General features: G+C 40.8%; 1 protein-coding gene across 1 annotated transcript; it reads left to right on the forward strand.

Moving 5' to 3' along the window:
* Positions 1 to 1,545: 1,545 nt before the first annotated feature.
* PAPOLG (poly(A) polymerase gamma) lies at positions 1,546 to 20,568 on the forward strand. The gene is made up of 23 exons (XM_062489424.1): positions 1,546 to 1,986; positions 4,187 to 4,345; positions 4,470 to 4,536; positions 5,134 to 5,215; positions 5,299 to 5,408; positions 5,970 to 6,023; positions 7,361 to 7,472; positions 8,330 to 8,419; positions 9,004 to 9,142; positions 9,282 to 9,354; positions 9,437 to 9,557; positions 9,849 to 9,933; positions 10,227 to 10,280; positions 11,877 to 11,996; positions 12,261 to 12,370; positions 14,126 to 14,247; positions 14,335 to 14,504; positions 15,405 to 15,493; positions 15,571 to 15,809; positions 16,672 to 16,743; positions 17,310 to 17,363; positions 18,142 to 18,236; positions 20,508 to 20,568. Exons 1-23 carry the CDS (start codon positions 1,928 to 1,930, stop codon positions 20,566 to 20,568), a joined length of 2,337 nt encoding a protein of 778 aa, XP_062345408.1. The 5' UTR covers positions 1,546 to 1,927.
* Positions 20,569 to 23,620: the final 3,052 nt, after the last annotated feature.

Genomic DNA, 23,620 nt, shown 5'->3' on the forward strand with positions numbered 1-23,620 from the left:
CAGGACCATAAAACATTAAAGAAAATCCTAATAAATTTCTGAGAATAAAAAGTGCTTGGCTAGAGGTTTAACAAAAGCTCTCAATAAATTTGCTTGATATTTTTTTATCAATATAACTCTTTGCAGAAGCATCAATCATATCAAAGACTGAAATATTAGCACAAACACTACCATGCAATTGTTCAATAGATAAAAAAATTTTCAACTCCCTCATTAAGTTATTTGAGTAGGGCAGCTAAGACTATCCTGCTAAAGGTACATTTGTTTTGTTAATTTATTACAATTTCAGGACAAAAGTTAAGTTTGTGTTTCTTCAAAGTCTCTTGCAAGATAATATGTATTTTACCTGAAAAAAGATGTTACAGACAACTTAGAAAAGTACAGAAACCATGTGCTAATCTCAAAGAAAGGCTGTGATGTGACAAGATATTAGGGCAGCCGGAAGCAGAAGTTTGTACAAAGAATTATTCAACTTTATAGAACCATTACACCATTGATTTTTTAAACATTTTGCAGACTTGAATGTGAGTGGGGAATTATCATCTAAACTCCATATTCTCAGGGTAGTTTAGCTGATTAAATACTTAGTTTGTAACAGACTGTGTTGGCCCCAAATGATGGTAATTGTGGCCTGAACGGAACATGGAGGAAAGATAAGGCAAGACTACTTCAAAGAGACTGTAGTGACAGGAGGGGAATGGGTCCCAACTGAAAGAGGGTAGGTTTTGATTAAACATTAGGGGAGAAATCTTCACAGTCAGGGTGGCAAGGCACTGGGACAGGAGAAGCTGTGGCTGCCCTATCCCTGAAAGTGTCCAAGGCCAAGCTGGATGGGACGTGGAGCAACCTGGGATAATGGAAGTGTCCCTGCCCATGGCAGAGCGTGGGACTGGACGGATTTCAAGGTCCCTTCCAACCCAAACCATCCCGTGTTTCTGTGATAAATATATGGGGTACTGACGTTTTGGTGGGTACTCAAAGCTATTTGCTGGCATTAGCCATGCGAGTTAAATCCTCCCGATACCAGCTGTAGTCAAAGGATGATGGGCGTGCACTTACTGGATGAGAATAAACTAATACAAGAGCGATTCCTGGGGATTTTTTTCACCCGTCTTCTCTGGAAGCGAATGTCAGGAGGCTGTCAGGAGCCTAATTCCAGAGCGATTCCCGTCCTTTCTTACCCCTCCTCTCTGCAAGGGGGTATCAGGAGCGGGAGCGTCCTGCGGGACAGAGGGGTGGGCAGGTGGGCCGGGGACTACCCCAGCCTCGGCGGGTCTATCAGCGCCACGGGGAAGGAATATTCTCCTCCGGAAAGGAACATCGGCCACATCGGGGAAGGAACACCCTCCCCGTAAAGTCAGCGACGTTGATGAGATGGCGGGGGGCGCCGTGAGGGGAAAACGCCGCGCCGCGGCCGCCGGGGGGCGCCGTGCGCGCGGCGCGGGGGCCGCCGGGAAGGGGGCGGCGGTGCAGAAGGGCGGGAAGCGCGGGCGGCGGCGCGGGCTGTGCTCGCGCGCCATGAAGGAGACGCGCGGGTGAGGCGGCGGCGCCTTCCCGCCCTGCCCTGAGGGGACGGCGCCGGGGTGGGGAGGGTTGCGCCGGAGCCGCCCCGCCAGGGGCCCCGGCGGGCCCGCGTGGGGCCGAGCGCTGCCCTCGCCCGAGGGGAAGAGGGATTCTCGGTTGAAATAAATGGTGGAAGTGCGGGTGGCGGGACTGCCCTCGCCCGAGTCTCACCGCGTGTGGTGGCGACGCCGTCGCCAAGCAACGGCAATGGCGGGCGAGGAACGGCGGTAACGGGGCTGCGCCTTGGTCTGGGGCTGCGCGAACTGCGGAGCCCTGCCGAGGAGTGACTCTGCCTGAGCCTCGGGCCGGGGACAGGGGCAGGGAGGCTCGACCTGGCAGCGGCTGCCGGCGGGCTCCGCGCAGCATGAGCTGGTGTGGCAGCGGTGAAGGGTGGAGTTGGGCTCCCTTCCTTGAAGGTCCCAGGTGGTGGGGTTTTTTTTTTAACTCGTTCCTTGTTTTTTTTTTCCTGGTTTCTGCTGTTGGTTTTGGTGGCTCAGGGGTTCTACCGCGCAACCGATGGGTGAAGGCAGCACCCTGAGCCACATAGTGTGAGCTTAGCCCTCCGCCCTTGGTGTGTGGGGGGGAGACACGCCTTGAGGCTTTGGGAAGCTATAAATAAGGGGCTAAACGTGGAATAAATCAGTTTAGGGTGGCTTTTTGGGTAAAAGCGTCCTTTAGCAGAATGGATGCACATTGGAGGATTTTGCTCTGGTGCACAGGTTGTAAAACAAGATTTGGCAAAATATTAAACTGCAACAGGATTCTTTGTTTAAACAAAAGGCTGATGGGTAAATAAATAGTGTGCCATGTGTCTTAGGATCCATAAGATCCCTTAATTAAGCACTTATATGCCTGAGAGAGCAAAGCAAGAGTTAATTTATTTTTTATTCCAAAAGGGCGACAAATTCTATGGAGGTTAACTCAGTGAAACTTTCTGGGTGCTGTTTCCCTCACCTCCTAAGTTGTGAGGTCAAACAATCAGTAACACATGTAAGCAGCTGAAATGTATCTACTGTCAATCAGAGGATTTTTCTTATTAATAATAAACTTATTTGATGCTGATGACATTAGGTTTATCTAATTGATATTGTGCTTTACGTCAAGCTTCAGTTGTATTATCTGTAGGCAGAATGAGGCAATGAAAGGCAGGTGGTGCCTTTTTGTACCTTGGAAAGGTCTTAGATGCTGGTGTAGTCTAAGTCCTGTTCTTGTTTTGTGCAAACTTTATGAAGTGCAAGTCGTACAATGCAAGCAATGCATCAAACATGGAAGCAGTTGCTGCTGTGGGTGTTTTAATTTAGTTGTAATGCACAGCAATTAAGTACAGGCTTTCTTCCTGTATTTGTTATGAAAATGATACCAAAGGAAGGAAAATATTAATTAGGAATATTTTTATTTATGAAGTGGAAATTGTCAATGTCTATAAACAAGGTAAATTAGGTCAAGGCCTAGTTAGGCTTATAAGTAAGCAGCTCTTGTGACTGGGGACACCAGTTGATAGCACTACAGTCCTAATACCTGCCCCTCCAGCTTTTTGGAAAGCACAGAGAAGAAAATTTGAAAAACAGGCTTGGAGAGAGGAAAGGGGGAAAAAAATCCCTAGGTGACTACAAGCTCTGTGTATAGTTGCATGAAGATACTTAAAGAGAGGGGAAATTTCTTAGAGAAGGAGTAAAGGCAACAATTAGAAGTAAGGAGCTGTGTAGTAACCTGTCTTTTTAAAAATCAAGTGGTGAAGCTGGCCTTTGAGCATTTTCTAATGTTCCAGCCAGAATGGGGTCAGGAACCTTAAACAGGTATAAATACCTTTTCCCTAACCAACTGATCTTTGAAGCTGTACATATGGGAAGGAGAAAAATATCCAGCTTAAATAATGGCATAATTAATCCTTTGAGCCTTAGGGTCTGGACCCTCATGAGCATAATGAGACCTTTTGGGGTGTCTCCCCCTTTTGCTGCTGGTGTTTCTGTAGAGATCTTTGATGCATAAAGTACCGTTTTTATGTCCTATCCCATCCACTCCTTTCTCTCTCCTGGTTGCAAAATAAGGTGCTTTTTCTCCATTTCCCCCTTTCTAAAGCAAGGGGTTTATATAGTAATGCACCAAATCTATTGCATCAACTCTGTTTAACAAACCTATATGCCTTTACAATCAGCTATAATGCCCTTCTTGAATAAGTAGAAACCTAACAAAAACATTTAATTAAGAGAAGTTTAATTGTCGTGTTTGGTGTTAGCAGGAGACTGTTGGGGGTATCCTTAAATTGAAACCAAAATGTGACCAAAAGTCCTGCTGTCTATAGGGTTGTCCTTGGTGGGTTTCAAACCTTTTCATTTCCCAGTGATTAGTTCTGGTGGGCTGGAGCAATACAAATAAATTGTGTTAAGATGGCAGCATCTTGGATTGTTTCTTACACAAATAAATGCCTTTTTTTTAATGTTTTAAAGTAGTTGTGACTTCTAAGTAAGGTCAAGTAATCTAAGAATGATAAGCAAGATTTTTTTCTCCTTTCTGTCACCATTGGGTAAAAGGACAGAAATGGATTTGTCAAGTGTAAGCAAAAGGGTGTTTTGCAATAAGACTTTCTTCTTTGATGTACTTATTCCTTTAATTTCATTCCCAGTACATCCAGGCAGCAGAACCAGCCTCAAGGGCACTATGGACTTACCTCTCCAATTAGCTTGGCTCCTCCCAGTGATAAAGACCACATTCATACTCAGAAACTTATTGAAGCAATGAAGCCATTTGGGGTGTTTGAGGATCAGGAAGAACTGTATCACAGGTATAGCAAGACTTAAAATTTGTTAACCTCTTGGGGGGGTTTTTGTTTGTTTGTGTTTTTTTTTTTTTTTTTTTTTGTTTTGTTTTGTTTTTTTAAGCAAACTTAGCAGGAGTTTTCTTTACAGGACAACTGTTCTTGGTAAACTGAATAACTTTGTCAGAGAATGGATTTCAGAACTTGCTGAAAGCAAGGTAAGAATTTTTTTTGTCAAAACAGCTGAAGCCTTTTGATTTAAAGGCTATGCTAAAGTTCAACTTTTAACTTCTTAAATATCAGGTGGAGCTCTAGTAACTGCCACTGAAATAAGTTATAAATGATATTTCAAGATCTCAGAGTCTTTGGGGAACTGAATAAATTCCTGTATTGGTTCAATCAGTTGACTTGTAGCTGTTAACAAAGCCAAAACAAGGCTTTGGTAAAATTGGCACTAATCTTGCCCCAAACAGCCTACAGCACTTAGTCTAGTTTGAAATTATGATTCTAGACATGCCCTTTGAATGGCTGTTAGGTTGTGTTAATTTATGGGCCTCTGCTGCAGGGAGGCCTAATAATAGGTCTTAATTTGTATGAATTAATAAAAGTACTGCTACATCTCCTATAACCATTTTTTGGAGTTGCAAGCTCAATGTATTTCAGCAATACAGAATCAAAACCTAGTAAACTAAAATGCAAGGGAGTGCAAAGACATTGTTTATGCATGCTGTTTCAGTTTTTCTAAATAACTTACAAGTAAGTTAAACTTGCACAGAGGATAAATGTGCATCTTAAACTTTCTCTTCTACCAACAGAACCTTCCCCCTTCAATAACAGAACAAGTTGGTGGCAAGATATTTACATTTGGTTCCTACAGACTCGGAGTACACACCAAAGGTAGTACTTTCAATGCCTGGTTATATTTCTGATGTTGAGAAGTGACTTCCATCAGTAAGAGGAGAAATGGAATCTCTTTGCAGGTTCGGACATAGATGCCCTTTGTGTTGCTCCCAGTCATGTGGAAAGATCAGATTTTTTTCAGTCGTTCTTTGAAAAACTGAAGAATCTAGGGGAAGTAAAAAATCTAAGAGTGAGTAAACTCTCTGCTTGACAGATTGTATAAATTCTACAATAAGAATATTAATGTTAAAGATTTGCATTGGTAGTGAATATCTTATAAGCAGAAATTAAGTCAGTTTTGAGTACTCTCTAATACTGGTTTACGCAGCATGAAAGTGCTGCTGTCCTGCTCTTGGCTCCTTTCCCCAGTGACTACATCACATAAGAGTTTTTGTGGTCGTTCTCCCCTCCCTGTGTTTTGGGAATGAGTCAGCTGCATCAGAAAGCAAGGTTGTCCCTGGAAGCTGTGTTTTCACCATGTAGTAAGGGCTCACAGCTGCTGATACTGACAGTTTGTTGCAATACACCATCAGCCTCTGAATCTCTTTCCCAAAAATAGATCATTTAATAAAATCTAGTATTGTTACCATAATAGTGCTATCCTGCCTGAGAGTTATTAGCATTTTTTGTTTGGAAGGAACTCAGTCTTTGTACTGATTAGTTCAGTGTAAATTCTGTATTTTATCATAGTATAGAAAAAACATTGAAGTAGCAAAAGGATATCTTATTACAGATATCCTCTCCTTCACAGGCCATTGAGGATGCATATGTACCAGTTATCAAATTTGAGTTTGAGGGCATTGAGGTAAGAACTCTCCTCCCTCTCCTCCCTCTCCTCCCTCTCCTCCCTCTCCTCCCTCTCCTCCCTCTCCTCCCTCTCCTCCCTCTCCTCCCTCTCCTCCCTCTCCTCCCTCTCCTCCCTCTCCTCCCTCTCCTCCCTCTCCTCCCTCTCCTCCCTCTCCTCCCTCTCCTCCCTCTCCTCCCTCTCCTCCCTCTCCTCCCTCTCCTCCCTCTCCTCCCTCTCCTCCCTCTCCTCCCTCTCCTCCCTCTCCTCCCTCTCCTCCCTCTCCTCCCTCTCCTCCCTCTCCTCCCTCTCCTCCCTCTCCTCCCTCTCCTCCCTCTCCTCCCTCTCCTCCCTCTCCTCCCTCTCCTCCCTCTCCTCCCTCTCCTCCCTCCTCACTTTGTAGTAGGATAACATGAGGTCCTGCTGTTTTATGAAGTTATTGATACATTGCAGCATATTTAGGAAACTGCAATTGAACAGCCTGACTGCAATCTATCCCAGAAGAAGTAAAATGGGACTTTGTAGGAAAATAAGCCCCTAGCTAGCCTGGCGAGCATGGGAACATGAGGGACCTCTTTTTTTAAATGCCTGCTGCAAACCAGGGTAGCCTGCTTGGGTAGCAATTATCTCCCAAGGATGTGCAGAGTGGGAGTAGAGGCAGTGTCCTTGCAACTCCCCTGAGCTCTGACAAGAGCTCCCTTTCTGCAGAGGATGTTTCTGTTATGGTTCCCTGCACAAATCACCTGATGTTCTGTTGCAAATGAAAAATGAAGTCCCTGTGAGACAACTTGGAAAACGAAAAGTGAAATTGCTCCTTGGTCTCCTGCCTCAATTTGTCAGCTACAGGAATCCTTCCATCCGGAATGCATTTCATGTAGAGAATAAATACCCACTTGCTGTAATACCTAAGCAAGTTACTGCTTGGTATTACTATCATGAAGACACTTATTCAGTGACCTCTTTGTGGCCTTTATCTGGTACATTCACAGAATAATTTGCCTCAGGTTATACTAAAAACCATATGCTTTCTTGTTTGTTGAGGTGATTTGAATTTGTCTGAATTTTATGGTTAATTTAAAATTTCCCTTTAATAGGAATTCCAAATTTAGAGTAATCCTTCGAACTTTCAAAAAAACACTTATTTTCCCTAGCTTAAAACAAAAATGAGGTGGTTTTGTTAACAAACAGAAACTTAGAACTCAAAGCAATTGTTTTCTGGCAAATAAATGTTTATCTGTGGTCACGTAATTCCAAATACAAATGCTAACCACATGAATGACCAAGTGTCCCTCACTAGTGTCCTGTTTGCAAACAGTGCTGCATTGTAAATCATATTTGAAACTTTTTTTCTCTTGAAGATTGATCTTGTGTTTGCAAAGCTGTCTTTGCCAACAGTTTCTGATGATCTCGATCTCAGGGATGACTCGTGCCTCAAAAGCCTGGATATAAGATGCATACGGAGTTTAAATGGTGAGCATGTTCTGCACACCTTTATGAAGACATTTAGATTGACATGGAATGCACATTACACAACCCACATTTCTGTACAAGATGCAGAAACTGATCTCCGGTGTACTTGAGTTCTGAGAAGGCGGCCAGTACGCCTAAATTTAGATGTTTCAAGGAGCTATGTGTTTACACAGACTTGTGTGTCATGTTTGTTTGATTGGTCTGTGAGCAATGCTCCAGTTTGCCCCAGAAATTCAGATGACTAAGTAGGGCACTTGATAAGAACGTATGAATGATAAACTAAGGTAGTTCATAAAAAAAAAGTAATTAAAATACCTCAAGTCTGACTTGCTCATGTTTAGCACCAATTGGTTTAATGGTTGCTTGCTGACAAAAGAAACCTAGCTTCTGTAATCACAGAATGTTTAGGATTGGAAGGGACCTCTGGAGATCATCCAGTCCAACCCCCCAGCTAAGGCATGGTCACCTGTGGCAGCTGACCCTGGAATGTGTCCAGGTGGGTACTGAATCCCTCTAGGCAGGGACATTTCATGACCTCCCATGGCAACCTTCCAGTGCTCTCCCACCCTGTGATATAAGGCTCTTCTTCATGCTGAGGTGGAGTTTCTTGTGTTGTAGTTCATGGCCAAAACATTTAAATAAAAGTTGTTAGTTGTAGTCTAAACTGTGAAAAAGCTGTTGAGTGCACCGGTTACCTAAAGGGATGTTGAATGTTATGTGTGATGTATAATTTAATACAAAGAAAATAATGCAAACCTGTTTTCCTAGACTTGAACTGTAAGCTGTTGATCCTGTGTAGGAACACCTGGCTTGTAGCTGTTACTGGGAACTCCTGTGCTTCACCTTTTGTCTTGCAGGCAGCAGGGTTACAGATGAAATATTGCGCCTGGTGCCCAATCTGGAGAACTTCCGGCTCACTCTCCGTGCAGTTAAACTGTGGGCAAAACGTGAGTGATGGGATGGCTTGTGCTCTTTAAACTTTTCAGAGGCACCTTATGCTTACTACTGGACGTACCTCAGCTTTGGATTGCTATTTAAATGACAGTTCTTATATTCAAACCCTTTCAGTTTAGGTTCATGGTCTGTCCATGTGGTAAATTCCATTTGTTTTTTCAGTGAAGGTAGAATTCAGAGAAGAGGGGAGTGCTTATGAGACACTACTGCATTGCTTATCAGGAATCTGAATACAAAAGATAAAAACTCCCAATTAAGTGTAAAAGGAATAAGAAAGTCTCCCATTTGCCCATGTGGCTAGAGCAAGTACTAGAAGAATCACAGAATCTTTCTCTTAAGGGGAATTGAAGTGAAGCAGTAGATGTAGCAGCACAAGCAAGATTCACAGTAGCAATATTTTGGGATGAGGTGTTGTACCGTTTCTTTTTTTCATCACTGTAAGGACCAGCAACTTGGCCTCACTGCACTGTAAAAATAAATTACATTGAGGTAGAAATGTATTAAGTATTCTATAGACTGTGCAGCTGGTGGTACAAATTTGAAAGATCACAGACTAACTGCTTCGTATCTATTCTAGGACGTGGTGTTTACTCCAACATCATGGGTTTTCTTGGTGGAGTCTCCTGGGCAATGCTGGTGGCAAGAATATGCCAACTCTACCCAAATGCTTTGGCCTCTACTCTCGTTAACAAGTTCTTCTTGATTTTTTCAAAATGGTAAAAGCTGTTTATTTTAATTTGCATAAAGATGTAACACTTGTTGTTTGTATCAAGATTTACGTTGGCAACTTTCTGTGCAGCCCTGAATTGCAGAGCAGAGCTTAAAATGGACACTTGACTGTTTTTCCTTCTATAGGGATTGGCCAAAGCCGGTATTGCTGAAACGACTTGAAGAGAGCTTTCTTAATTTACCAGTTTGGGACCCTAGGGTAGGTAGCCATTGAAGTCAAAAGCATTAAAACTTTGTTCTGACCTAAGCTGGTGCTAAACAAAGCTGTTGTGACCTCGTAGGTGAACCCATCAGACCGGTACCACGTGATGCCCATCATCACCCCGGCCTATCCACAGCAGAACTCCACATACAATGTGTCTATGTCAACACGAGCAGTCATGGTAGAGGAGTTCCAACGTGGTAAAGTACATTCTGTGCTTATTAAACAGTGTCATTCTTGCTCTATGAAACCATGTCATCTGAATTAGTTTTGTTCAGTGAGGTGTTGTTCTAGGTATAAGATTTCTCTGGGAAATATGCCTATTGCAGGCTAAAAGGGACTAGTTTTCCAGTAAGCTGTTGTAGTAACTTCATTGTGTCAGGGGAATTCCTGTTTTTTTTTCTTGTTCTGTCAATTACTGTTGCAGTCTTCTGAAGTTTGTCATGGTAATCATTACAAAAAAGTGATAATATTTTCAACCATATTTGTAGGTCTTGAAGTTACAGATGAGATTCTCAAAGGAAAATCAGACTGGTCAAAGCTCTTTGAACCACTGAACTTCTTTCAGAAGTACAAGTATGTATGAAATCTTTGTCTGAACTTGAAATTATTTACTTAGTGATTAGCATAATGAGTTTTAACTTGGGGTCTGAACAGAAAATTGTATTGATGCATTTCAGTTTAGGGCTTTTCTAAAGAAACTGGAAGTAGTCATACAAATTTTGCTGTGTATAAGCTTAGGGAATATAGGAAAAGCTGTCTTATGCCATTCACACCATTTTTCCTACCAAAAAACCAATAAAAATCTGATATTTAGAATGTAGAATAAAATCGTGAGCTACTGTACTCATTTTCCTTTCTTCTTCTAGACATTACATCGTGCTGACTGCCAGTGCCTTTACAGAAGAGCATCACTTAAACTGGTAAGTGCTGCTTTAAATGTAGGTCCAGTGTAAAACTAAAACTCAATTCAATGTTGCACCATATTTTTGTGAATTTTATTAACAAATAAAGTCTGTAATTATGCAACTAGGCATGGAATACACCCTCTTCCCTCCCTGCTTTGAAGACCACTGTTCTAGAGCTTTAGACTTGTTTTCACAAAGAGTTTTACTGTAATATTTAAGGGCTAGATTGCACTGTTCTACAGTGGATTACACCAGCCTATTCCAGACCTACTTTTCTTCAGTGAAGAGAGATTTGCCAGTACTTCCTTCTTTAACCTATGTGAATGTTCTAAGTCACTGTGGATATTGAAACAAGGGAAAATGATGGGGAATTAAGGCATTGTTAATGTATGTTTATTGACTTTGCAGTGGGTTTCTTTGTTAAGGAATTAGTACTTTGCTTGCTTTGCTCAAGGAAGCAAAACACTTCTCTGTAACAGACACCCATTCTGAAGGCACCTTCCTTACTTTTATTTCAAAGTTTGGCTCGTGCTTTAAGTCAAACAATTCTTGTGCCATCTGTAAAATAGAGATTAGCTATTTTAGTTTAATCATTAATAGCTTAATGTTTAAAAATTGTTTTAATAGGTGTAATACCTTTTATCTGAACTTTCTAATATATTCACCTAAAAATCTTACCAGCTACAGCTTGGTATCAGTCACAGTTGAGTACAACAAGGTGTATGGGCAGAGGGCCAAATTATTTTTAAGGTGAAATATTCTTGAGTGAACAAAGCTTGTTGTACCTCACAATAAAAACGGGAAATTCTGGCTGTGGTAAGAGTTGATGTTGTTTCAGTGAAAGAAATGGAGGTAAATTTTCCAGTTTTGCAGCATGGTAAAAGGATAAGCAGAAGATAAACTTCAAATTATTATAAGAAAGTTAGTCCACCGATTTTTGAGTGGATTTGGAAATAGATAGTGTCTGTTATTCATCAACATAAGATGTTTTTGAATAACATACAGATTTCTGACTGCTTTTTAAGTTAACTGAGTTTTACGCAGAAGGATTAAATGCCAGTGCTCTATTGAAATTAAAGCCCATGTGGTCATGATTAATTTCTTAAGGAAGTTTCTGATGGGACTGTTGAGTAGATAATTTGTTTATTAAAATAACTGTTTTTACGTTTTCCCTGATCAATATGCAGGAAGAATTGCATCTTTACTTGGGTGTAACTGAACAGTTGTGCTTGAGCCTTTTCAAAACCGCTGTTCTCCTTGAGCCTTGTGGCAGAAAGGGATTTTGCTGCACCCCTGAGGTGCTGGGATCTGCTCCTTGTTATTTTCATCATTGGTTATGGGTGGAAGTGCTGTATCTGAACTGTTCAGAGTACATGTAAAACTTACTTGTCTCTTTCCTTACAAGCAAAACACAAATGTCACTGGAAACATCTCAAATTACAGTGTGTGTGTATGTGATATAAAGATCTAGTGTCTGCTCAGCTGTGTGGAACTTGATCCTTATTGATTGGTTAACACAGTATTACAAAAAGGCACCTAACTCATGAGCTGGATACAATTTAAAATCAATAAAATAAGTTTAAAATTATAAAATACCTCTTCTTTTATTAGGATTGGCCTCGTCGAGTCTAAAATCCGTGTGCTGGTTGGAAACTTGGAGAGGAATGAATTTATAACTATTGCACACGTGCAGCCACAGTCTTTCCCTGGCAATGAAGTTCTCTATAAACAGTGAGTTTTGTCTGTTTTCTGAAATATACTTTGGCCAATGTATATCTTCATTCTCCTCAGCTCATTGGTGAGAGAGGTTCAGTACATTTCTGAGTACTGGGTCCTGAGCATGTAACATCTTTTTAAAGAAGAGAGCAGTTCAGGGAGAAGTGCTCTGAGAAATTAAGTCTGGGCTGGCTCTAAACTGAACCACTAAAAGTATACCAGAACCCAAATGACTTCTTCCTGTGCCCAACTCAGGTTTGTGAATCTGTCTTTTTTTAGGAGTGGATATGTGTCGATGTGGTTTCTTGGGCTTGTATTTAAGAAAGCAGAAAGTGCAGTAAAGACTAACGTCGATCTAACGCATGGGATACAGTCATTCACAGATACAGGTAAGGCTCTGTGTTTCCTCTAGACTTGTAGAGTGTGATTCTTTTTATTTCAGTGGAAGTTGCTTCCAAAGTGAATTGTACTTCCTGCTGTTATTAGATATCCCTCTAGATAGCAACATATAAAAGATTAGCTTGAAAAACACGTTGTGTTGACACTTTGTCAAAGTAAGGCCATCTTGAAACAAAACTGTGTTACAGTCATACACTGTGTACCATATGTGAAATAACAATCCTCACAAAACTGCATTTGTTGTAGGGGAATTTTGGAAGTGGGAAGTGACTGTCAAGCTCTGAAATGAGTCGTTGATGGTATTTTTACAAGGCAGTTTGAGTATAATATGATCCCAGAACTGTGGAAGTTGCTGTATTGTCACATTGTAATTACATGCAGTCTTGCATGTAAATTTTCACATTCATAGTCTGTTACTATTTTTGATAGATGTAGAAATAAATGAATGTTGCAGTTGTTGTTAGATAATGCTAGAATAATAAGGAAATCAGGCTATTTTTGAGTGGCAAGTGTGTTTGGACAAAGAGTTCTAAGCAGTGAAATCTTCTAAATGTTTTTGGAGTTGATCCATAGTACCAACCTGAGTTCTGTGTTGTTTTGCTCAGGCAACATGAGTGAAAGCAGCAAAACCAAGCTCATGTTTGGGGTATGAGAAAAGCACAGAAAAATGCATCAAGAACTCTTGTCTGAGTTACAAGCTAGGAGGGGTGATTTCCTCAGACGTGCACTGTTCTCTGTACTTGTACTTTACATCCAGAGGCACCACATTTCAATGGCAAATGTGAAATATGTTAATGAGATCTACTTGCTGCTAAAAGGCCAGAACTAATGGTAGATTCTCTGTGCACAAACACTTAGTATAGCTGTGTGCTCTTACTTCAGTGAAGCACAGCCAATGGTATGTGCTGGATGTAGGGTGTGAAACCAGGGAGATTTGAACAGAAAAGCTGCTCTTTGAGAGGTGGGAAATCCTTTGGCACATGTGGGGTTGACCAGTAGCTCTGTGCTAGAGAGCTGTTACCATGTGCCTTGACTTTGAGAGAATAATTTTAGAGAGCAAAGATTAATTTCAAGCTGATGAGCTCAAGAATAGAAGGCTCAATTTGGAGGGCTTTTCTTCAGTGAACTTTATTTCCCTTTTACGTACAAACTTACTGAATTTAATTTGAAGAAATTGACCATATTGGTGTGTATGTGCTCGTGTCTGTGCTTTTATTTCACTTCTGGTCTCCTGTAGAAAACCTTTGAGTTGCATATCCTTGCTTTGATTCCCACTTGGTATGTCAGTAAGCTGACTTTCCAGTTATGCCTCATGATAGGCCAGTTAGATATGCTTACCTTAATGTGACTTAACTCTAATATCTGTTGTGCTGCTATAGCATTTGTCAGTTGAATAAAAGGCTGTTTGCAGGCAGTTGAGAAAAATCTGTTTAAATTGTAGCGAGTCTGTTAAATCAGCTGTCCCTAAATCCAATCTGGCTTCCTTGGACAGATGGAATTTATAAATGCATATTTTTACTCAAATAGCTGTTGTGTCTGGTCTGTAGCTAATGTGAAATGGGCATCACAGGTCACATTCATCTTCTTGTGATGACTGGGGGAGCTTGGGCAGCATTTTGTGTTAACTTAAGCTGGGAGCTCTTCATTTGGGCTGGGCAGACACGTTTCTAAAGAAACCATATGTAACTTTGACAAGCACTAATGCGAACATTCCCGCTAAGCTACAACGCTGTGTTTGATGTCAGTTTACAGGCAGGCCAGTGCCCTCAACATCCTAAAGGAAGGTATGAAGATTGAGGCAACTTATGTGAAGAGAAAACAACTCCATTATTTTTTGCCAGCAGGAACCTTACAGAAAAGAAAGAAGGTATAATAAAAATTCAGTGCTTCTGGTAATTTTTAATAAAAGCTTTAATAATTACTTGAGGACTTTATTTTTTAACTGTCGTTTCAGCAAAGGGTGTATGATATTAGTCAAAATAATAGTGGACTTCAGTGCAAAAGGTCTTCTTTAGGTGAAAGCTGTTCGGATGGTTACAAAGACAGAGATTCCAGAGCACCCTCTAATTCCTCTTCGTTAAATAAGATATCTAAGTTGGACATCTCTGCATCAGAGACAGAAAGGTTAGTGCCGTAACCTTGGAACTGTGGAGAAGCTGCTTTTAACTGACTCACAACATAAATGAGTCTAGGATTTCTTGTTTGGATCTATGTGGATCAGAAGCATGTGGAGGGCTCTAAGAGCATCGGGAACAAAGCTGGAATCTCCATTGGGCACATGGTAGGAGACCAAGTTAAAGAATCCTTGAAAAAACCTAAATAATACCCATGAGCACATAGGAATGAAGAACTTGACACCAGGGAAATTTAGTCTTGAATACTTACAGGCTAGCGTGTAACTTGAAGCTGGGGTATATTATGTGCAAGTAACTGTTCCTTCTAAGAAAAAGTACTGTTGATGCCAAGGAGATTAAGTTCTAGTGGCATAATGATTTTGGTCTCAGAAACACCTGAGCTGCTGCTGACTTAGTGGAGTGGTATGAGAACTCAGGCAGTAAAAGTGTCTGTCACTTCCTGGGAAGTCTTATTTATCCCTAAACAACTCCCTGAGCACAGGAAGAATACGTAATCTTGAGAGTAATTGCCCATTCCTACCCAATGTGTAATACTTGCTCTGTTCAGACTGTTTGGTACCGTAGGAATCACACAAAAAACAAAAACGTGTGCACATCTGGGTAAAATGGAACAATGGTTCAAAGCAGCACAATGTGCTGCATAGACTAATCTGGGAAAATATATCAGCACATAAAAACTTAGTAAAGAAAATGCTTGAGTTTAAATCTGCAGTCTGAGGTTCAGCAAAATGATGGTCTGGTGCTACATTGCCTGGGAGGCTGTGTTGTTTAATAGAGCTCTGACAACGAGCTAAGGAGGTCTTGTTTGTCTTGCATGCACTTTCTGGAAATGACATATGCAGTATCTTACAAACTAGCATTTTATAACTCTAGTGTTTGACTTTTATAGAAATGTTGAATGTCAGAGTTGTAGTGGTGCCAACAGTGTAGCTGAGCCATCAACGTCTAAGGAACTTTGCATTCCTGTGACTGATCCAAGTATGTATTTGAAGTGGTAGGTGGAATGTAGTTTTTTATTTTGTGGCCAAATTCTAAAAGCCAGTTGTCTCCTACAGAAATGGAGGCTACAGTTGCACTAAGAACATCGGGACCTCCAATTGGTTGCACCATTCCAGGATATAACACCGTTTGTCAACTCAGAACGTGTTTTGTGCAACGACAACATAAATTAAGTGGGACTCTAATCGCAGATCCTAAGAGTGCTTCACCTAAGCAACATTATTCACCAACCTCAAAAGTATCTCGTCCACCTACGTTGGGAGAATGCCCCCAAAAAGCCATAGATGGAGAAAAGGCAAGGAGGGTTTGAAGTAGTATTAATTACTTGTGTAGAACAAATGAAATAACAGAAAATGAATGCATTTATACATCCCTAAAGGATTTGGGAATCTAAATTTAAGCATATCTAGTTCTACTAGAATGTAGATGGGAGAAATTGTAATGAATATATTTAACTATTAAACAACATATTTTCAGGATCTGGCACTTAATGACCGCTTCTCATCTGGTGCCAAGGTGTCTAAATACTGCTGTCACTGCAGTGAGGAATTGCTGAATGAACTGTCTCATCTGGAAGCAGTTCTTAATTCAGAAAAAAATAATCTCCAAATGAAGAAGATATGAGTCTTATGACTGCAAAACTATGAGCTAATCTGTTTCTGGCAGATGCTTTTTGAGTGCCTGTTGATAGTTTTGCTGCTTTAAAAATCAGCAGCCTACTCCAATAGGTCATAACTTCTGAAATGATAGTGTGGAGTTCCTTGTTAAATATTGGTTTGTGGAACTTTCAGATTAATATTTCATTTGTTTTATTGCTATGTGTAAATATCATTAAATAGCTGTTCTTACAGCTTGACGCTTCTGATTTGACGCACAAGCGAAAAAACAACCTGGAAAAGAGCCCTGAGTTTTGACACTTATAAAGAATCATCTTGTAACACTGTTACCTAGTACTGCATATTACAAGTACAGATTTCAAGGTGTGGGTAGCAGGGCTTTTTCAGAGGCTTGAAATCCTGTGGGGTAATGGTGGACTTGTATAAATATTCTTTTAAGAATAGCCCCTAATACATTTAATTTGTTGATTGGAAGCTGTACCCAAATAAGAAAATTTTAGCACAACAATTATTCTGAGTTTGTGTATTTTGTTCCTCCAGCTAAATGTGTGGGACTCCAGTTTCACAGAAAGCAGATACCCTCAAGATGGGAGGAAGAAAGCTACAAAAAATGTAATTTTTAAGTGATTTTACTCAGTGAACTAACTGAAAAGCTGAAGTGATTAGACTGCATCACAAATTCTGTACATGTTTACTGATGGAAACAAAAATACTTTTTAATTCAGGTTATTTCAGTCTTCATTCCCCAAATATTACACTTGTATGACCTATCTTTTACTATTAGATGATATGGTAGTGTCTAATTCCTTGCCGTACTTGAAATAATGTTGAATTTTCTTTTTAAAACTTTGATTCATTGATGTAAATTAAAACTGCTATAAAGACTAAAGCATTTGGCCTCTCAAAGGGAAGATGAAGAGATTTGCTATTCATGGTGCTTGTTACTGAGGCATAAACTCTTGAGGGCACACCCTCAAATCAAGATGAGATCTTGGTGAAGGTTGAAATACCTGAATCGCTGTCTGTGTGGTTTTAGGGCTTCAGGATTCCTAAACCCACCATGGGGTGGAGGTTGTTAATGCATGTATGATTTTAAGGCATCCTCGCTGCCAGAACTTGCTGCCTCTCAGTCAGGAACCTGGCAGTGCTGCCTAACAAATCCCTTCTGGCTTTTTTAGGGTGTCCTTGATGGAAAATCCATGCAGATTCCAGTGATCACATCAAGATCACAGGTATTTATTGTGCTTTGGAATTTATAGGTAAAGCAGAGCTAGTATTCTCATTTCATGTACAAAGATTTAAGTACCATTACACTTGGTGACTTGCAGATTAGTAGGGTTTTGCCTGTTGTGCTTCCAAGAAATTAAATAATTGAACAATCACCTTCACAAAAGTGAAGCCAAAGTTTCCAGGGTTTGAACTTGGAAAACCACATTTCCATGCCCTCAGACAATGACTGTGTCCTGGTTTGGTTTTCTTGTAGTGTTATCACTACTTGTATACTGATTTCTGTGATGAGACTTGGAAGCTTTGAAGTCTCTAGATGGCTTTAACTGCACTGTGTCATGTAGAATGTTGCAAAATTAAGGGCTGTAAGACTGGAAGTGATTCAGACAGTAGAGAATCTGTTGTCCTGCTCCATGGATCTGAGAGAAGTCTTCCTTTACTGTTCTATTGAGCAACTCACAGCTAATTTCCACTCCTCCCCCCCCACCCCATCAGGGATATACTTGTCTCAGTTCATGCAAGAAAAGAATTGTGCAGAGGGGAAAATGCTCTTCCTCTGGATATGGTGGTAATTAAAACAAGTGATGTGGTTTAAAAAAAAATAAAAGGCTTCCCTAAAAATGGATTTGGGTCATACAGGTTTGGTACATTAAGAATGTAATTCTAGGAAAGTGTTTATCTGCTGCTACTTCTGAATTCATTAATTTAAAATTAATTCAATAATTAATTAAAAATTTCTTTCTTTCTTTTTTTTTTTTTGTGGCATCTGTTTGTGTGTTACAGAGGCTTTCCAGTAAAGAACTGCCAGATTCCTCATCTCCTGTTCCAACAAATAGCATTCGTATTATTAAAAGATCCATCAAACTTACCCTTAATGGGTAAGTGGTTGATCTTCAGGTGAAGAGGATAATCACTTGTTACCAGTCTTTATTCTGAATGTGTGTTCTAGTTACTAACAGGTAGAAGGTTACTGTGGCCATACTGTAACTGACCAGTTAAAATCATGGTCTGATTTTTATACTATTGTTAGATGCTTGCTTCCTTTTGAACTACTCTTTGCATGTGCTTGTAACAGTTATCTTTAGTAGTTTTTAAGAAGTCTGAGTTGTCACCAGCTGAAACAGCCAACCTGTCCTGTGCCTCGGATCCAGAATGCATGTCACGAGGGTTAATTAGTTGCTGCAACCACATTCTGTTTTCAAGTGTGTATGAATGTGCTTGTATTCCTTTGTGCTTGCCTAATTCATGTGCATGCATTGTTCTCATCTCCAATTGTTTTCCCATTTGGCACACACACTCCTGTGCTTCTCTCACAGTGGTGGTCAGATTCCTTGGCTTGCAGCTTTCCACTGCCTTGCACAGCCATGCACTACACAGGTACTGCCTCCCACGGAGGCCATAAATGATTTCAGTATTGAAGGACATGCAGCAGAGGATGCTACCAAGGTATGGAGATGATAGACATGTCCCATGCTATGTTATCGGATACTTTTTTTGTCTCAAGTCTGCTCCAGCATGAGACTTGAGAGGGGTTTCTTTTTTTTTGTGTCACTGGGCAGTAAAGCCCAATTCTGAACACACAGTGAAGATGCACTGGAACATTGCAACAGCTGAGGCTGTCCTGACACTACTGCCCACCTGCAAGCTGCATGCAAAAAGTAGTTTCAGATAAACTGTGAAACCTGTTTGAAATGCTTACATGAAAACTTGTTGTAGTCTTGAGTCTGGTTCTGAAAACTGATAACACTGCTAAGTGCATTAGGGGTTTTGGGGGGTGGGGAGAAACTCCAAGTATATGAAACAAGTATTATGCTGTTTCTCTATTGTAATTTCTTTATCATTTGGTGGTTTCATAAGTGAACTTGTAAGTTGTTTTTCCAGAGTATTTTTGTATGTACTGTAAAAAATTATCTTCAAAGTGAAATTTAAAATCTTTAGTCTTTTTTCCTTTTTTTTAATGCAGATGGGATCTGCTTTAAAAATCTAAACAACTAAACCAACTCTAAAGGGATGGGAGGAAGGTAGTGCCAGAAAAAAGTGTTGTACAAAATGATCATGTTGTAGAATCATTTAGGTTAGAAAAAACCTTTTCATTAGAATCCAGCTGTAAACCTAGCACTGCCAAGTCCATCACTATACTGCCATGCTAGAGTAAATTTGAGAAGACCAGGAACATTGCTTTGCTTTCCTGCCTCTGGTGATCTGGGGTTTGATTTAATGCCCTCTGCATTGTGCAGTTTGCAAACTGCATGACTCACCTGAAGTCCCAGTTTGATGTGCGGACAAAGATACCCCTGAATTGTTTTTTAATGAGTTGCTTGTCTTAAAGAGCAAATCTGAGCTCTAAACATCTTAAGTATTCACCTTAGTGAGGAGGCTGAAGGACCTTAAAGAAGTAAGAGGTGGTATCTATCTTGTCATGTCTTACCTCTTTAGCATTCCCTCTGCTTTGAGTATCCCAAACCTGTGGAGAAAGCACGGCTGTATTTATCCTAACCTGCTTGTTCCCCTCCCCCCCCCCCCCCCCCCCTTTTCTCTGGTGTCCAGTTTGTTTCAAGTGCAGTTTAGCCCTTAGAAACTGACCTTGGGGGCCTTGTTCTTCCTTCTATCCTCCAAAACCCCCAAAACTTCCACTAAAAGACTTTGATTTAGGTTAAAAATAAGAAACAGTACCCCTATTACTTACATAGCTTTTAACAGAACTACACCTTGGGTTTATAAAATGGTTTCCTCCGTTTTGTGACCTGTTCTAAAACAGTGGTACTCAAACATTGTCACTTCTGTGTACCAGTTACAGTAGGTATACAACTTCAGCACCTGTGTAAATACAAATCCATCATGAATCTGAAGGAACTAAAGCTGAAGTAGGTGATAAGATAAACAGCAAAATTAATATTGGGAAGTGTTTTGTCGTAGACTAGTCCTGTAATATTCCCATGTTTTTAAATTCTTCCACGTGAGTGTTCCAAGACTATTTAATGGGTGATTTTCCCATAGACTCTATGTCAGCACATGTGCTTATACAACTATTCTCAAGTTACAATAACCTAGCCAATGGATATACCTTTACACACATAATTTTATTTTGTTCTTGCTTTGTGGTTATCTTCTAATTGCTCTTTATAGTTTTTTTTCCCTCTCACTCTTAGGGTTTTAAGAAGAATGGTCAGGGTTTTGAGAAGACCATTCAGGAAGAATTCAGGTTACTAGTGTCTCAGACTTGATCCATTGGTGAATTGCACATCTTATCTTAATGTATCTTGATATACACGATGTCAAGTGTGAGTAATGTCAGTGTTCTGAAGTTTCACTGGATGCTGCAGAAGTTCGATGCTGCCCCAGGACTCTGCAGCTTAGAATTCAGCTGTTTGTAAATAAAGTTCAAACTTACTCAACCTCGGTGTTCTCTATTAAAGTGATTAAAAAGGAAGTTACTCCTGCATAAGGACTCAGTGAGGGAAGCTCTTTGATATCAGACTTCGTCCAAACGTTGCTCTTTTCTCTGTGCTTTCTTAGCTTGAGCATGAGTACCTCATTTCAGCCTCTTCCACGAGGAGCAGCTTTGTATTGAAATTGTCCAATTAGTAACTTTGAGCAAGAAATTCTCTTGCAGGCGTTAATATCTGTGGTTTTACTCGTTAGGTGCAAGCAAAGAAGCAGTTAATGTGAAGTCACCTACATTTTGGCTATAGCAACCGATTTTCCTGTAGAAAGTGAAAGAAAGTAGCAGGATACTTTTTGCCTTAATAAGGAAAAAACAAAGAGGAAAAAAGGTATCTTGAAATTTGTTAAACTTGATTGTGGGAGAGAGGGGGCTTACTAACACTGTGTATGCTGTATTATGTAATGCTTAGTGACAGAAGCTGTTCAGCCTAAAAAGACCAGCAAAAATTCCTGGCTGTTATTTTTGTAATTACCTCATCACACTTCTTATAAAGCGTGTGATCCTGTGCATTATTCCAGTAAATGAAGAGCAAAAGAGAAAGAGTTGGAGGGTGCAGACGAAGGGCTCATCCCAAGCCCTTTGCCGAAGGAAAGCAAGTGGCCGTAGGACCTGACCAGGACTCAGCCGGCTGCTGCCTTCTCCCCTCCTCTGCCTGCCTTGCGGCGGCTGTGGGGGCTGCGTGCCCTTTTCCCGGGGCTCGAGGGGAGCTGCACTCGTCCCGTCCCACGCCCGGGGCGGTTTCCTGCCCCGGAGCCTGCGGCGGGGGCGGGCGGGGTCCCAGGGCTGCGTGGGCTGTGACACTGCCACGTGTGGCCACCTCGGAACGTCACTGCTGCTCTGGGCTGCTGCCACCGTGCCCACTGCGGACACCCACAGCCCCCGGCTGTGCCCTGCCTTGCCCCGAGCCCTGCGGGACTAAGAGGAGTGCCAGGGAGTGGTGTCCAGAGTGGAGCGGTGGTGGGCACTCCTTACTGCTTGTATCATATTGGTCAGCCATGGATATCGCCATGGATAAAGGTTTATTCAACCATCATCTACTCCGGGGGGGGAGCCCTGAGCATGGCCCAAGGGCTCAGGGCTCCATGCTGTTGGAGCTTGGATGTTATTGTGGGAGGATCTTGACAAAGCAGTAGCCTGGGGACTGATTTTTCTCTTCTTCTGGAAAATACAGCTTGTTGAACTTGCAGCTGCCTGACCTTCAAGAAATTGATAGGGACTGCTCATCCTTGGGTTGTTCCTCTTTCCTGGGAAGACACTGAATCCTCCTGCTGCCTTTTCCCAACTTTGTTTCTTATTCACATCTCATCTTTTTTTCTTCTCATCTCAGACTCTTGCCGGCTTTCCTTTTCTCTCTGATAATTCCTATTTCACACCCGAGTCCCTCTTTCTGAAGTTGAAGTGGGTAATACATTAGTCGGTGGTGATGAGTAAAACTCCCATGAGCCCTGAAACCAGAGGAGAAAACAACCTACCCTGTTTCAGTTTTAGCCCGTGGCAGCTGAGCAATCAGTGGGCACCATCCAGTTCACTCTCTACATGTGTGCGCAGTGGAGACAAACCTGACAATTTTGGCTACTAAAGGCAAGTCTGGCAAGCATGTGCAAGGTCAATCTTTTCCAAGGAAGAGCAAAAAAACCCAGTAGTGATACCAGTAGGGCCTCCTTGCTAAATTTCACGTCCCTGTTTCTGAAATGCAAAGAAATTTCTTAAAAGTTTAAGAATTCTTTGAATATAGTTAAAGCATATGTTCCCTATGGTCATTCATAGGAAATAATTGAGTCATATTTGTTCTGTTTTTCCTCAAAAATCATCTCAGGGGGCAGCGTATGTGATCATGTGAAGAAAAGGTGTTGGCAGACTGGGAGTAACTGAAAATGTGGCCTTAAAATAGGAAGTGTTGACTAGCCATAACCAGCAATGTGTGTTGATGATAATATGATAAAAATAAAAGGCTATAGCAAGTAGGTGCTAAAGCTAGAACAGACTAGAATTTCTTTTATTCCTGCAGTTTTAATTCTGCTCTGTTTTTCCAGTGTGGTCACTTGGCCAGAACAGAAAGTTATCCCACCTACTCTGAGTACATGCACGCAAGGAAGAAAAGCTGAGGTTTTGTGAATCATTTGATGTGTAATTCTTGGCTAAAAGCCTTCAGCACTGCTTTGAAACTGTGTTTGTTAGATTTTGTTAGATTGTTTTTCCTTTTTTTATTTATTTGATACTGAATTTTCATTTTATTATGTACAGCATTAAGCAGAAGGGCATAAACCTGTCATAATGAGCAATCCAACAGAGATTTCTAATAGCTAAGTTAAAGAAGTACCAACTATTTTTCATTTTCTGCTCTCTCAAATGAAACAGGCATTAGACTGTCAGGAAACTGAAAGCTGGTGCTGGCTCTGAATTGTGTTTTTGAAACTGAAGTCTCTATTTCTTACAAGGCTTGTTACTGGTCATTACATTCACTTTTGTTTTTGTCTAGATGGTATAGCATATATTAGTTTTCTCTACTCATTTTGAATGTTTTTACAGGTATTTAATTAATACTGTATGTTATTTGCTATGCAGGATAACATGTTGGGAGAGTCTGTAAAGAAACCCAGTATAGCTTTTGCTCAAAGCATTTACAAAATTTGCTAGCTCATGAACAACTGGAAAATCATGGAAACAGTATTTTCTGTAGAGTGATTTTTTGGAGTAATTTAGTTAAAACAAAGTGAGATAAAAATACACCCCTAAGAATTGTATTTTGAGGAAAATGACAGTGTTGCAAGCTGTGAAGTACTAGCAATGAGAAGGCCAGGGAATCCCCTGTTTCTG

The sequence above is a fragment of the Cinclus cinclus genome, chromosome 3 (genome assembly GCF_963662255.1).
Source record: "Cinclus cinclus chromosome 3, bCinCin1.1, whole genome shotgun sequence".
In the NCBI taxonomy this organism is placed as follows: Eukaryota; Metazoa; Chordata; class Aves; order Passeriformes; family Cinclidae; genus Cinclus; species Cinclus cinclus.